The following is a 14,345-nucleotide window of genomic DNA, read 5'->3' on the forward strand; positions in this document are numbered from 1 at the left end:
CAGGCAACACTTGTGCACACACACACCAAGCCACCCCAGGCTCCCCAGCATCTGCCCCGCAGCTGGTGGGAGAAAAGCTGACAGCTCCCTGGCAGGGAGATGCCAGCAGGGAGCTTCCCCGCTCCCTCCTGCAGCCCGGGGGAAGGTCAGACACTTGCTGCCCAAGGCTGGCACCGAGGACTCCTCTGTCCTGAGGCACCCGCAAGGCAGGGCTGGAGCAGCGGTTTAGCTCTGCGAGCAAGGTCCTGTACAGAGCACAGGAGAGACAGACAGCAGGGAGCCACCTGTCTTGGGACAGGTAAATAGACTCCCTTAAGATCAAGCGTCCCCTCAGCCCCCCTCATCATCGTCCTCTCAGCCCCCCTTTCCCCCCCAAGTCACCATCCCCCCCAGCTTCCCCCTCCCCCTGGTCACCATCCCCCCAGCTCCCCCCAAGTCACCATCCTCTCAGCAAGCCCTCTCCCCCCAAGTCACCGTCCCCCCAGCTTCCCCCTCCCAAATCACCATCCCCCCAGCTCCCCACAAGTCACCATACCCCCAGCTTCCCCCTCCCCTCAGCTCCTCCTCTCCCCCCTAGTCACCGTCCCCCCCAGCTCCCCCAAGTCACCGTCCCCCCCAGCTCCCCTTCCCCCCCAGCTCCCCCAAGTCACCATCCCCCCCAGCTCCCCTTCCCCCCCAGCTCCCCCAAGTCACCATCCCCCCCAGCTTCCCCCTCCCCCTGGTCACCATCCCCCCAGCTCCCCCTCTCCCCTCAGCTCCCCCCAAGTCACCATCCTCTCAGCAAGCCCTCTCCCCCCAAGTCACCGTCCCCCCAGCTTCCCCCTCCCAAATCACCATCCCCCCAGCTCCCCACAAGTCACCATACCCCCAGCTTCCCCCTCCCATCAGCTCCTCCTCTCCCCCCTAGTCACCATCCCCCCAGCTCCCCCAAGTCACCATCCCCCCCAGCTTCCCTTCCCCCCCAGCTCCCCCAAGTCACCATCCCCCCCAGCTTCCCTTCCCCCCCCAGCTCCCCCAAGTCACCGTCCCCCCCAGCTCCCCTTCCCCCCCAGCTCCCCCAAGTCACCGCCCCCCCCAGCTTCCCTTCCCCCCCAGCTCCCCCAAGTCACCGTCCCCCCCCAGCTTCCCTTCCCCCCCCCAGCTCCCCCAAGTCACCACCCCCCAGCTCCCCCAAGTCACCGTCCCCCCCAGCTTCCCTTCCCCCCCCAGCTCCCCCAAGTCACCGTCCCCCCCAGCTTCCCTTCCCCCCCCAGCTCCCCCAAGTCACCGCCCCCCCCAGCTTCCCTTCCCCCCCCAGCTCCCCCAAGTCACCGCCCCCCCCAGCTTCCCTTCCCCCCCCAGCTCCCCCAAGTCACCGTCCCCCCCAGCTTCCCTTCCCCCCCCAGCTCCCCCAAGTCACCGTCCCCCCCAGCTTCCCTTCCCCCCCCAGCTCCCCCAAGTCACCGTCCCCCCCAGCTTCCCTTCCCCCCCCAGCTCCCCCAAGTCACCGTCCCCCCCAGCTTCCCTTCCCCCCCCAGCTCCCCCAAGTCACCGTCCCCCCCAGCTTCCCTTCCCCCCCAGCTCCCCCAAGTCACCGTCCCCCCCAACTTCCCTTCCCCCCCCAGCTCCCCCAAGTCACCGTCCCCCCCAGCTTCCCTTCCCCCCCAGCTCCCCCAAGTCACCGTCCCCCCCAGCTTCCCTTCCCCCCCCAGCTCCCCCAAGTCACCGTCCCCCCCAGCTCCCCCAAGTCACCGTCCCCCCCAGCTTCCCTTCCCCCCCCAGCTCCCCCAAGTCACCGTCCCCCCCAGCTTCCCTTCCCCCCCCAGCTTCCCTTCCCCCCCCAGCTCCCCCAAGTCACCATCCCCCCCAGCTTCCCTTCCCCCCCCAGCTCCCCCAAGTCACCATCCCCCCCAGCTTCCCTTCCCCCCCAGCTCCCCCAAGTCACCGTCCCCCCCAGCTCCCCTTCCCCCCCAGCTTCCCTTCCCCCCCAGCTCCCCCAAGTCACCGTCCCCCCCAGCTCCCCTTCCCCCCCAGCTTCCCTTCCCCCCCAGCTCCCCCAAGTCACCGTCCCCCCCAGCTCCCCCCAGTCACCGCCCCCCCAGCTTCCCTTCCCCCCCAGCTTCCCCCAGTCACCGCCCCCCCAGCTCCCCTTCCCCCCCAGCTCCCCCCAGTCACCGCCCCCCCAGCTCTCCCCTCAGCTCCTCCCCAGTCACCCCCCCCCCCGTGGCCCCAGCTCCCCCGGTCACCGCCCCTCCCCCCTTGGCCGGGCGAGTCCCCTCCGCACGCCCGGTACGGCAGCCGCGCCCGCCGCCGCCAGGGGCAGGCCCCAGGCCCCAGCCCCCCTTTACCGTATTCCCTCGAAGCAGCGGGGCGGGCGGTGCCCCGTGACTCCCCCCTTGGCCCCTGGGCGGCAGCGCGGCCCTCACCGATTCAAACAGCTGCGCCGCCCCCCCATACCCCCCTCCCTATTGGCTGCAGGCCGCGTGTACGTCATCTGATGCATATCACGTGGGGGGGAACTACAGCTCCCAGGAGCCCTAGGGTGGAGCGGGAGTAAATCCCGCGACAGGTGGGGAACTCTCGCCGCGAGCCCCTCTGGGACATGTAGTTCCCAATTAGCTCCCCAGTAACTACACTTCCCGGCATGCCGTGCGGGGTCGGGGCTGGGTCGGGCTTTTGGTGTGGTTCTGGTTACCATGGCTACCTCGAGAGTTCCATCTAGTGAGGGGAGAGGGACAGAGATGGTGAGTGTGAAAAATCTTTGCACTGAGTGTGAAAAGAGGGGCCAAGGACTGGTGAGGGTGAAAAGAGGGGCCAGGGGCTAGTGGGTGTGTACATCTGTGCCTGGCACTGGTGAGGGTGAAAAGAGGGGCCAGGGGCTGGTGGGTGTGTAAATCTGTGCCTGGCACTGGTGAGGGTGAAAAGAGGGGTGAGGGGTTGGTGGGTGTGTAAATCTGTGCCTGGTACTGGTGAGGGTGAAAAGAGGGGTGAGGGGCTGGTGGGTGTGTACATCTGTGCCTGGCACTGGTGAGGGTGAAAAGAGGGGTGAGGGGCTGGTGGGTGTGTAAATCTGTGCCTGGCACTGGTGAGGGTGAAAAGAGGGGTGAGGGGTTGGTGGGTGTGTAAATCTGTGCCTGGTACTGGTGAGGGTGAAAAGAGGGGTGAGGGGCTGGTGGGTGTGTACATCTGTGCCTGGCACTGGTGAGGGTGAAAAGAGGGGCCAGGGGTTGGTGGGTGTGTAAATCTGTGCCTGGTACTGGTGAGGGTGAAAAGAGGGGTGAGGGGCTGGTGGGTGTGTAAATCTGTGCCTGGCACTGGTGAGGGTGAAAAGAGGGGTGAGGGGTTGGTGGGTGTGTAAATCTGTGCCTGGTACTGGTGAGGGTGAAAAGAGGGGTGAGGGGCTGGTGGGTGTGTACATCTGTGCCTGGCACTGGTGAGGGTGAAAAGAGGGGCCAGGGGTTGGTGGGTGTGTAAATCTGTGCCTGGTACTGGTGAGGGTGAAAAGAGGGGTGAGGGGCTGGTGGGTGTGTAAATCTGTGCCTGGCACTGGTGAGGGTGAAAAGAGGGGTGAGGGGTTGGTGGGTGTGTAAATCTGTGCCTGGCACTGGTGAGGGTGAAAAGAGGGGCCAGGGGCTGGTGGGTGTGTAAATCTGTGCCTGGCACTGGTGAGGGTGAAAAGAGGGGCCAGGGGAAGGTGGGTGTGAAAATCTGTGCAGGGTGCTATTGAGTGTGAAAAGAGGGGCCAGGGCCTAGTGGGCATGTAAATCTGTGCAGGGCACTGGTGAGCGTGAAATCCATATAATTGCTTGACGAGTATGAAAAGCTATGCAAGAGCACAGCGTACACGGAAAGCCGGGCAGAGAGCATGGTAATTCTGCAAGGGCATGCTGAGTGTGAAAATACGGTACTGTAAATGTAAACCTGTGATGTGACCGAGCGTGGAGCTCTGAACTGAGTGTGTAGCTCTGTGAATTGGCTGTGTAGGTCTGGGCAGGCAGCAGCCAGGGTGTGTAGCTGCAGTGGGCGCCCAGTTCCCTGGGCCTCACTTTCGGTGAAGCAGCGCTTAAAGCGAGGGTTCCATTCCCGGGATGGCTCAGTGGAAACTGAGGCAGCTCCCCCGCTCCCAAGAAAGACAGGTTCTAGTTACCTATCCCAGGTTCTTATATGGCTCTCATCACCCTGGTATCTGGGTGCCTTAAAGTGCTTGTAGCCAGAAAGTTGACTGTGTACAAATGGCCCCCGGCAAAAGGCAGAATTGGCATCCGTGTCCCAATTGCCAAACCGCATTCTGCCCTCGCTGAGACCCGTGCAGCCCCACACTCTGTGGCGCTGTCCTTTGTACTGTGCTTGTTGTTTTCACAGTCTTGAGAAGGGTGTGAGCGCCCCCGGAACGAAGCCATTTGCTCACACAGAGAGATCTCTATTAAAGAGGTCTGGCTCCCGCGTCGGGGACCAGTTCACTGTGTCTTTCAGAAGGAGCCTCACTGCACACAGGATGTTACCAGTCCAGTGGTGCTGTTTGTGGAGTAAACGTTTTCAAAGCATCCCCTTTAACACCATCACTTCTTGTGCTGTATGCCAGGTGGCTGCATTTCAAAGGCAGAGTGATCGCCTCATAGGAAAATGGAGGGGCCCTTGTTGAATGCAGGGGAGCTGCAGTCAGGAGACCACCATCTATATCTGGCTCGCCCTCTGACTCGCTGTGTGACTTTGGGCAAATTACTAACCCAGTTTCCCCACCTGTAAAATGGAGGCAACCACACTGACTTCCTAACGTAACACTTGGAAAGCTCAATGAATGAATATTTTAAACAGCTTTGAGCCCTTTGGACGTGTTGTTAGTTTGTCCAGTGCTTGGGGACTGAAAAGCACTATGAGAAAATCAGCTATTAGAAAATAAAACAACATCTGTGAAATCAGTGTGCCAGGGCAAAGGCAGCCATGCATTTCCACTTAGGCACGGAGGAATTAGGGAATTTGCCCTGGGTTGCACAAGGAGAGAGTAGCAGAACTGGGAACAAAACTTTATTGTTAGATGGGGATTCTGGGCTGAGCTCATTGGCTCCGAGGGGCAGGCCTGTACATCCTGGGCCAGGAACCAGCTAGCTGTGTCCATCCGTAGTGAATTCAGAGACCTGCACTCCACAAAATTAAACATGAAGTTAAATGTTGCCAACCTCAGCTCTCCTGCCCTTTTGATTGGATGCAGTATTCTTGTTCCTACTGTAACGATGCTGGTTCTGGCGGGACCCAACTGAGAGTGCCAATTCAGGACAAATTGCTTGAAGCAGGGCAGTTACTGCCCAAGGCTTCAGAGGAGCAGCCGTGTTAGTCTGTATCCGCAAAAAGAAAAGGAGGACTTGTGGCACCTTAGAGACTAACCAATTTATTTGAGCATGAGCTTTCGTGAGCTACAGCTCACTTCATCGGAAATTTGTTAGTCTCTAAGGTGCCACAAGCCCTCCTTTTCTTTTTGCCCAAGGCTGGGGTCGTTCCACCTCTAAGGCAAACCAAACCAGCCAAACAGAGCAGACGTTGGTCTCACCCCACTGGTTAACCACAAGTCACACAAGCAACTCCCTCTTCTGTGGTTTTTCCTAGCGTGGCCTGAAAGATGAGCATGCGATGGGATTGCTGTAAGATCTCACTGCGGGCACCTCCTCTGGACTATTCCTTCCGAGGCATCAGCTTCATCCAAGGTGTGGCATCTTGTCTCCCAGTCCCTCTCCCACCAGCAGAGCACACACCCCCTTCCAGAGCTGGAAATAAAACCGGGAGTCCTGCCTCCTGCTCTAACCCTTCAACGCTGCTTCCCGAGATACAGCACAAGGCACCGGGAGTGACCAGAAAAGGCCAGAGAGCAAAGTGGGAAATAAGCCAACTGCACGTTTTAATACTGCCGCCACCCCTGTCGTGTGATGGGATTCAGCCAGAGCAAGCAAAGCGCACAGCCGTGCTTAGGGCCTCTGTCCCCAGTGTCGGGGTTCCCCTGCAAAGGGCATGTCACTGGGCCAGCCTTTGAGTTATGCATGATGAAGGTGCCGTTAGCTGGCAGCTGGTTCAGTCTTAAGTCAGCTGGCTCCCTGCCGTCCCACCGGGGGCTTCACAGACCCGGCCAGGGATGAGGGTCAGATCCCGGGAGCTCTCTCCCAGAGCAGTCCTGTTACTGACGGGTTTGCCCTGCCACACAGGTCTCCTAGCCAGCTGGCAGCCCTTCTGCTGCATTCTCAGCATGGACAATGTCAAGCGACGTTGTTTTCAGGGGTGCAATAGGGCAGTGGGGAGGGAACAGGGGGCCAGCCCTCCTCCTTGGCCAGATCTGGGTGGCATCACGGCAAAGTCCCTTCCCTGCTGCCATGACAGAGGCCGGCCGGGCCAGCCTGGAGTGGCGTGGTGACCCTGTACACCAGGATGCAACACCACTTTGATTTGGGGTGACCAGGCAGGTAACCTGGGCCCCTCCTTAGCAAAACTCTGGTAGTGCCCCCAGCCAGCCTCCCGACCCTGTTGTCCGAGGTGTGGCACGGATCCATAGCCCCTGCCCTGAAGAGCCTGCAAACTCCCAAGACAAGACAGACACAAGGGGAAGGAAGGGCATACCATGACTTGTCCCCGTGGCCCAGGGAGAGGGAGTGGCTTGCCCGTGGTCACCCAGGAAGCTGGTGGCAGAGCCAGAAGTGGAAGCTGGGTCTACTGCCCCTCAGCCCATTGCCGTAGCCACCGGACCAGCATTTCCACCAGCTTCGGAGCAACTAGCAACATGGGTCCCTAAAACACGCCGCAGACGAGCCTGGAGCAAGGGCTAGAAACTGTTGCTGTAGAGAACCAGGCTGTGCCGGCACCGGCGAGGAGCACGGGGAACCGGCAGTCCCCTCCCTGTCTGATCCTGCGGGAACCCCAGCACAGCTGCGGGGTGGGTTAACCGGAGTGCAGGGAGGTGCCCAGATACTACGGTGATGGGAGCCGCATCAGAACCAAGGTAGACCGGGTCTGTGTCTGCCCAGCTGGCACTGCTGCAGTACTCTGCCACCGACCGAATCAGCAGCAGATAAGACTCTTTCCCAAGGCAGCTCTAACCCCCCTCCCTACTCTCCCCACTAGACCTGCTGACAGAGGAGCCCCGGGCTGGCCTCAAGGTGATCAAGCGCTCGGCTGGGGGGAAGCTGCTGACCAAGGCTGTGCGCCTGAATAACAACACCATCAATGAGCTGACCGACTTCACCTCCACCATGGAGCAGCTGCTGGAGTACCCCGACGAGCTCTCCTGGGTCGACCTCTCCTTCAACGACTTGCCTACTATCGACCCGGTACGGCTGAATGGGAGCACTGTGGGATGGTGGCTCAGGGGGTTAGCCCTCAACAGGGCAGGCTCCTAACCCTGCTTCTGACACCAACTCCCCCTGAGGTCTCGGGCAAATTCCTGCCCCTCTATGTGCCTCAGTTTCCCCACCTGTAAAATAGTGGTGATACCCCTCCACCCGCTTTGAGGTGTGCGACTGAAACAGCACCACAGCTGCGTGAGTACAGCTGGATTACACACTGCAGCTGTACGTGGGATATAAAAGCAAATGCTCCCAGGTAGCCCCTTGAAGTGGCACTGGGTGCTTAGTCCATGCCGGTGTTACTGCTCTGCAGCCCTGACTCACCAGACTTTGATTAGAGCCTGAGTGCTGCTCACCGTCCACTCCAGTCTGCCCCCTGCCCCTGCACTAGTGCAGCCTGGTGGCAGAGGGGAACAGCTGGCAGGGCAGGATTGCTATGAGGAGTGGGGTGATGCCATGGCCACCTTTAGGGAGCTCAGGCAATTCAGGGGATCCCCGCCAGTCGGAGCTGCAGGGGTCTCGGAAGGGCTCAGCGTTGGCCTTACTCTGCTGCCATTATAGAAGCCCCCTGGAGTTCAAGGGGAGCTGACAGGCCAATGGTGAGCTCTTTGGTAAATCACAGCCCTATTGTGTGTCCCCTAAGCTCTGGGCAAAATCAGGCTGCTTTTCCCAGCTGGGTCCCAGTGGGGCCTTGGGTGAGTCCCGGTTCTTCCCTATTCCTCAGTTTCCCACTCCGCAGAGCTGGGATAGTGGTCCTGCCCCACTTATAGAATCGTAGGACTGCAGAGGTCATCTAGTCCAGTCCCCAGCATTCATGGCAGGACTAAGTATTATCTAGAAAAAAGAAAAGGAGGACTTGTGGCACATTAGAGATTAACAAATTTATTTGAGCATGAGCTTTCGTGAGCTACAGCTCACTTCATCGGATGCATTCCATCCCTGGCAGGTGTTTGTCCAACCCGCTCTTAAAAATCTCCAATGATGGAGATTCCACCACCGCCCTAGGCAATTTATTCCAGTGCTTAACCACCCTGACATTAGGAAGTTTTTCTAATGTCCAACCTAAACCATCCTTGCTGCAATTTAAGACCATTGCTTCTTGTCCTAACCTCAGAGGTTAAGAACAACAATTTTTCTCCCTCCTCCTTGTAACAACCTTTTATGTACTTGAAAACTGTTATCATGTCCCCTCTCAGTCTTCTCTTCTCCAGACTAATCAAACCCAGTTTTTTCAATCTTCCCTCATAGGTCATGATTTCTAGACCTTTAATCATTTTTGTTGCTCTTCTCTGGACTTTCTCAAATTCGTCCACATCCTTCCTGAAATGTGGCGCCCAGAACTGGACACAATACTCCAGCTGAGGCCTAGTCAGCGTGGAGTAGAGTGGAAGAATTACTTCTCGTGTCTTGCTTTCAACACTCCTGCTAATATGTCCCAGAATGATGTTTGCTTTTTATTTGCAAGAGCGTTACACTGCTGACTTGTATTTAGCTTGTGATCCACTGTGACCCCCAGATCCCTTTCCACAGGACTCCTTCCTAGGCAGTCATTTCCCATTTTGTATATGTGTAACTGATGGGTCCTTCCTAAGGGGAGTACTTTGCATTTGTCCTTATTGACTTTCATCCTATTTACTTCAGACCATTTCTGCAGTTTGTCCAGATCGTTTTGAATTTTAATCCTATCCTCCAAAGCACTTGCAACCCCTCCCAGCTTGCTATCACCTGCAAACTTTATCAGGGTACTCTCTATGCAATTATCTAAATCACTGATGAAGATATTGAACAGAATGGGACCCAGAACTGATCCCTGCAGGACCCCACTCATTATGCCCTTGCAGCTTGATTGTGAACCATGATAATTACTCTCTGGGAGGTTTCAGAGTACCAGCCGTGTTAGTCTGTATTTGCAAAAAGAAAAGGAGGACTTGTGGCACCTTAGAGACTAACAAATTTATTTGAGCATAAACTTATAAGTTTATGCTCAAATAAATTTGTTAGTCTCTAAGGTGCCACAAGTCCTCCTTTTCTTTTTACTCTCTGGGAATGGTTTTCCAACCAGTTATGCACCCACCTTACAGTAGCTGCATCTAGGTTGTATTTCCCTAATTTGTTTGTGAGAAGGTCCCTGCTCCATGCTTGTAAAGCACTGTGAAATCCTGGGGTGAAAGAGGCTAGGGAAAGTCAAAGCCCAGCTGGGGCTGCTTTTGACAGGGGAGTGTCTCATGGCCCAGCTGTTACCCTGGGAGAGGCTTGCTTTGCTTCCAGGCTCTCTGCTCCCTCTCTCACTGGGGCTGGGGGTTTTGTGGTTGCAGGTGCTGACTACATATCCCCAGCTCCGGGCCCTCAACCTGCACGGGAACAGCATCCAGAGCCTCAGTGAGGTGGACAAGCTGGCCGTCCTGCCGTGCCTGCGCACATTGACCCTGCACGGAAACCCCATCGAGGAGGAGAAAGGCTACAGGTGGGGCCGAGGGGCTCAGCCAGCTAACGCTTTGGGGAGAGGGAGGGATGGTGGGTGCAGAGGAAAGCCTAGCCCTGGGGAACAGCTCTCTGCCTTCTTCTGCCAGGGCGTCCAGAGAGCTCGCTTAGGGCCTCCTCCACTCCACTGGAGTCAACAGGCTCCCAAAGCCTTTGATGGGAGCTGGGTCTGACTTGCCCTGACACCGTGCCTCAGTTTCCCTTTGGGGATAATGGTCATTCCTTTCTCGCAGGGAGGATGAAGTGCTTTAAGATCCTCCGTGGGAAGGCCCCAGAGGGCAAAGTGGTACCTGCACGGTGTCAAACACTAGCGCGTCAGCAGGCTCAGGGGAATAAGAGAGAGGACCCGCATGCAACCCTCTCTAGCTGTTGTAGCATTGACAACCCACATGGCTCATTCTATCCTGGCCCCTGCGCCTTGCCCTGTCCAAGGCCCCACAGCAAGACTCCTGGGATACACAAACCAGGCCATGCCAAGGGAAAACTTTTAAAAGGGTGGGTCCGGCTCCTGTCACCCCCTGCTCATGAGCCGGCCTGCCCCATGCATGTGCGTCTACAGAGCCTCTCCACAGTGCCGGAGGGCAGCCAGGGCCAGAGACCCTCATCAGGACCAGGGTCCCCTTGCACTGCGTACCGCACGTTCATATAGTGAGAGTCAGTCCCCAGACCTCACCCAAGGCCACCAGCAGGGCAGGGCAGGGCAGCGGCAGAGAACCCAGATCCCTTGAATCCCTGCCCAGTCTCCTCGCTGACGCTGGAGTTGTGTAGGCCCCAAGCAGTGGTTCTGGACTGGTGGTCGGAGAGTCACTTGCCATCGCTCCGAGACGCATGACGGAGCAGGCTGGCCAATCAGATTTTAAATTTAGTGATGCCTGGTCTTCAGGTCTAGTCTCTTACAGCATCGGTGCCAAGATCCACCCAGCCAGGGAGAAGCCCACGGGAAGCGCGTGGCTGGTCTTGCCCTTGATTTTATACAATCTGCTCTGCTCCAGTGCTCAGCTGCGGCGGGGCCTAGTGCCAACATGATCCCACAGGCACCCCGATCAGACACAATGGGCTGTGTCTGGCCATAGGAGGGAGGTGAAAGAAGGCAGACCAGGGGCTCCTGGGCCGCACTGATTGCAGCAGATAGCTATGCCCCCCTTGGGAGAGGAAGCAGTGCCTTGATCTACTACCAAGGGCTTCTCTAGGCCCAAACTGGGGGGTACAGCATGAGCCGCAGGACGGGGAGGAGAAGCACCCCCCGCCCCCGGGCGTTGTGGTGGGGAGGCCAGAGGACAGGGAGTGGCCCTGGCCTGCTAGCCCACGCCGTTCCGGGCCTGACCGGCCGCTCTCCCGCAGGAGTTATGTGCTGTCCGTGCTGCCCCAGCTGAAGTCCTTCGATTTCAGTGGCGTGACGAAGCAGGACCGCTCCACCGCCACCATCTGGAGACGCATGAACGTCAAACCCAAGAAGGTCAAGAAAAGGCGGGACGACTACTGAGGGGACAGGGCCTTTGAGGGACGGGATGAAGCAGCAGCTGCACCATTCAACGGGGCCCAGCGCCGTGGCCTGTGGGGGCGGAAAGCCCGCGTGTTCGCTTAGGAATAAAGGCTTAGAGCTCTGTGGGGTAGGACGATGAATCGCTACGAGGGATGGGGCTCGGTCATCACTGGAAACGGACAGGGAGGGCTGCCATGGCAGCGGGCTGGGTACACTCCTGCCATTGTTGGCACGGAGGGTCTGTGCTCAGCTCGCTCCACCAGCTTCTCCTGAGGGGTTGAGAAGTGCCCCTCCTCTCCAGTGATTGGCAAGCAGCTGGTGGGGAAGAAATGGGGCCCTGGGCCTCCAGGAGGTGTCTGACACCAAGACCCGGTTGTGCCCCCAGCACTGGATGAGCTGGCCTTGCCACGCTGGGCTCTTTTAAGATATTCCAGCCCCCTCCCCGCCCAGCCAGCTCCTGCTGAGGCTGCCAGCGAGAGTCCACCTGTGGTCAGGGGGTGCTAACGATCCCACGCCGGCTGCTTCCTTCTCAGCACTGCTCCCGAAGGCTTGGGTCCTTGGCTTGCTCACGGGGTTTCTCTACGGCTGGACTGTAAAGTGCAAGCCCCGGTGCCCAGCACATCAAACCCAAAGCCAGCCAGGCAGGAGCAAGGTCACAGAACTGTCCCAGCAGAGCCCCCAGCTAGAGCCCAGGGGCAAAGAGAGGGGTCCCTACCCGGGGAGGCAAACAGCTCAAAGTGCTACATACAACAGGACTGTCCATCTTCCATGCCACCTGCCTCCCTTGGCCCCAGCAGGCAGGCTCTGCAGCGTGAGCCCAGTCGCTCCTGCGGGCACTGACCTCATCATGCGCTCAGCCCACCTCCAAACGCTCGGTCTCCTTACTAACAAGCAGAGGAGGCAGTCGTCCAGGTAAGGGTGGGATGAGCCTGAAGGCCCCTGGCTCCTTTGTGGGAAGAAAGCTGGTAAGTGACTGTCCCACGTGACCATTTGATTGATCATGGGCTCCCATCAGTCATGAGGCCTGCAGCTTCTAAGGCTACTCTGCCCTGCCCCCTGGGCTTTAGTGTTTAATGAGCCAGCCAGGTTTCCCTTGTGCCACAGGGTCCTGAGCTAGTCATGTCATCCCCATGCAAGTCCCTGCCTGCCACTGTCATCACTTCCCCAAGAGGCTTCTAGCGCAACTGCTCCAGCCCCTTTCTTCACTCCCTCCTCCCCCACGACAGGAAATTGTCACTTCGCCCTTTGTCTTCCCAAAGGCAGAGTTTGCCCAGAGGCAAATCAGAAGCTCGGCTGATAAGAGGCAAAGCATGTTCGAGCCAGCCCAGGCATGGGTGCCACTAGGGTAGAGTGGCAATCCGCTCCCTAAAGAAAAGGAGTACTTGTGGCACCTTAGAGACTAACCAATTCATTTGAGCAAAGCTTTCGTGAGCTACAGCTCGCTTCATTGGATGAAGCGAGCTGTAGCTCACGAAAGCTTTGCTCAAATAAATTGGTTAGTCTCTAAGGTGCCACAAGTACTGCTTTTCTTTTTGCGAATACAGACTAACACGGCTGTTACTCTGAATCCAATCCCTGACCGTTAACTGATAGTGCATGCCCAGTGGGCTAGGTGAGGGCCTGGGACTAGCACTGGTTCCGTGCTGTCAGACCCATTCCCCTCCCAGACCCATCTTCCCCCACCTCCAGCTGTTCATTGTCCCTACTGCTTCCCCAAGGCCACTTCAGTGACTAGAGAGGCTTCGGTAAGGCCCCAATTGGGTAGATACTATCTGGCCCAGGAGCTCCCTTCTCCGAGAAGTACAGTGTGGGGAGGGAGCCAGCGTTCCATCTGTGGCTAGTTCTACACTGGATCTGGCATAGTTGAGAGCAACCTCAGGCTGCTCTAAGTGACACCAGCCTCTAACCATGCCAAAGGAGCCATTGGCCACGCAAGGGAGGGGTGTAGCACAGCACCTGCCTGGCTCCCCTCTGCCCTGGGGCAAAGTGGCACACAACCTACTTCTCCACCCCTGAAGGCTCTCCCACCTGCAGGGACATGCAGCCCAGCAGATGTGCCTTGCTGAAGACAGCGTCTCCTCAGACTGAGAAAAAACGGTGGCAAAGGGGTGAAATTCAGCCTGGCAAGGCTGCACCGCCCTCTCCCAGCTCTCCTTTAGCACAAGCCCCTGCCCCCACGTTCCCTGTGCTTGCCCAGGGGCTGCAGTGCACTTAAGACCCAAGCAGCTGCCAGCCTTGCTAAAGCAGAAGTTTAAGACAACCCCTTTAGTGATGGTATGGGGGGGGGGGAAAGAGAGAGAGAGTTGTGATCCTCTCCCTAAAGACCCTAATGTGTTAATGCTGCTGAGCCAGCCACCCAAAACCATGGCTGCCTGGGATGCTCAGGCCAGCTCCACAAACCAGAGTGACTGGGGGTGGCAATCGCCTTGCATCAGTCCTTCCCCTTGTGCCTGGAAATCCCCATCCCTTGGCCGCAGGAACAGGAATGAACTCAACCAGCTGTACCAGGAGCAGGTGGTAGAGACACTCCGGAGTTAATGGTCTGAGGGGTCCTTGCCCCAGTTTTGCTGGCGCACTATTAAACACGTCAACTCTTTCCCACGTGGAATTTCAAATTTTTGAAAGTGGTCCAATTTCTTGACACGGCTCCATGATTTCCATAGGCTCAGACCAGATGAGAGCACAGATCATCTAGGCTGACGTGCACAGTCCTGGCCAGAGAACTGCGCCCTGTGGTCCTACAGCAAGGCCAGTAACATGTGGTTGACTAGAGCATCTCTTTGGCTATGTCTACACTACACCCCCACCCCCCATCAACCCCGCTGCATCAATCCCCAGAGCATTGATTTAGTGGGTCGAGTAAAGACCCGCCAAATCGACCGCAGATCACTCTCCAGTCGACCCCAGTACTCTACCCGAAACGAGAAGAGTAAGGTAAGTCGACAGGAGAATGTCTCCCATCGACCCAGCGGAGTTTGGACCCCGTGGTAAGTCGACCTAAGCTACGTCAAGTCCAGCTACGTTATTCATGTATCTGGAGTTGTGTAGTTAAGGTCGACTTTATGTCTACACTACCGCGG

At 57.8% G+C, this 14,345-nt stretch overlaps 2 protein-coding genes across 6 annotated transcripts in view; one reads left to right on the top strand and one right to left on the bottom strand.

Moving 5' to 3' along the window:
- The window catches only part of NUMA1 (nuclear mitotic apparatus protein 1), a 62,036-nt gene extending 59,602 nt beyond the window's left edge, over window positions 1-2,434 (bottom strand). For 4 of the 5 annotated variants that reach the window (XM_073333403.2, XM_073333423.2, XM_073333434.2 and 1 more), the window contains exon 1: window positions 2,328-2,434. The gene's annotated coding sequence lies outside the window, so the exon portion shown is untranslated. The remainder of the gene's footprint in view (window positions 1-2,327) is intronic. The other variant, XM_073333412.2, reaches the window with a different exon arrangement.
- A 196-nt stretch (window positions 2,435-2,630) lies between these two features.
- LRRC51 (leucine rich repeat containing 51) lies at window positions 2,631-11,388 on the top strand. Its single transcript, XM_073333483.2, has 5 exons — window positions 2,631-2,723; window positions 5,581-5,678; window positions 7,081-7,286; window positions 9,617-9,765; window positions 11,124-11,388. The coding sequence occupies exons 2-5, from the start codon at window positions 5,594-5,596 to the stop codon at window positions 11,263-11,265; spliced, it is 582 nt and encodes a 193-aa protein (XP_073189584.1). The 5' UTR covers window positions 2,631-2,723; window positions 5,581-5,593; the 3' UTR covers window positions 11,266-11,388.
- Window positions 11,389-14,345: the final 2,957 nt, after the last annotated feature.

Source organism: Lepidochelys kempii, chromosome 1 (genome assembly GCF_965140285.1).
Source record: "Lepidochelys kempii isolate rLepKem1 chromosome 1, rLepKem1.hap1, whole genome shotgun sequence".
Classification (NCBI taxonomy): domain Eukaryota; kingdom Metazoa; phylum Chordata; order Testudines; family Cheloniidae; genus Lepidochelys; species Lepidochelys kempii.

What these genes read in the sequence shown, in the direction of transcription:
- LRRC51 (XM_073333483.2), top strand. Translation starts at nt 5,594, where the DNA reads ATGAGCATGCGATGGGATTGCTGTAAGATCTCACTGCGGGCACCTCCT. An exon ending in AGGCATCAGCTTCATCCAAG is followed by an intron (nt 5,679 to 7,080) that starts GTGTGGCATCTT and finishes TCTCCCCACTAG; the next exon opens with ACCTGCTGACAGAGGAGCCC. An exon ending in GAGGAGGAGAAAGGCTACAG is followed by an intron (nt 9,766 to 11,123) that starts GTGGGGCCGAGG and finishes GCTCTCCCGCAG; the next exon opens with GAGTTATGTGCTGTCCGTGC.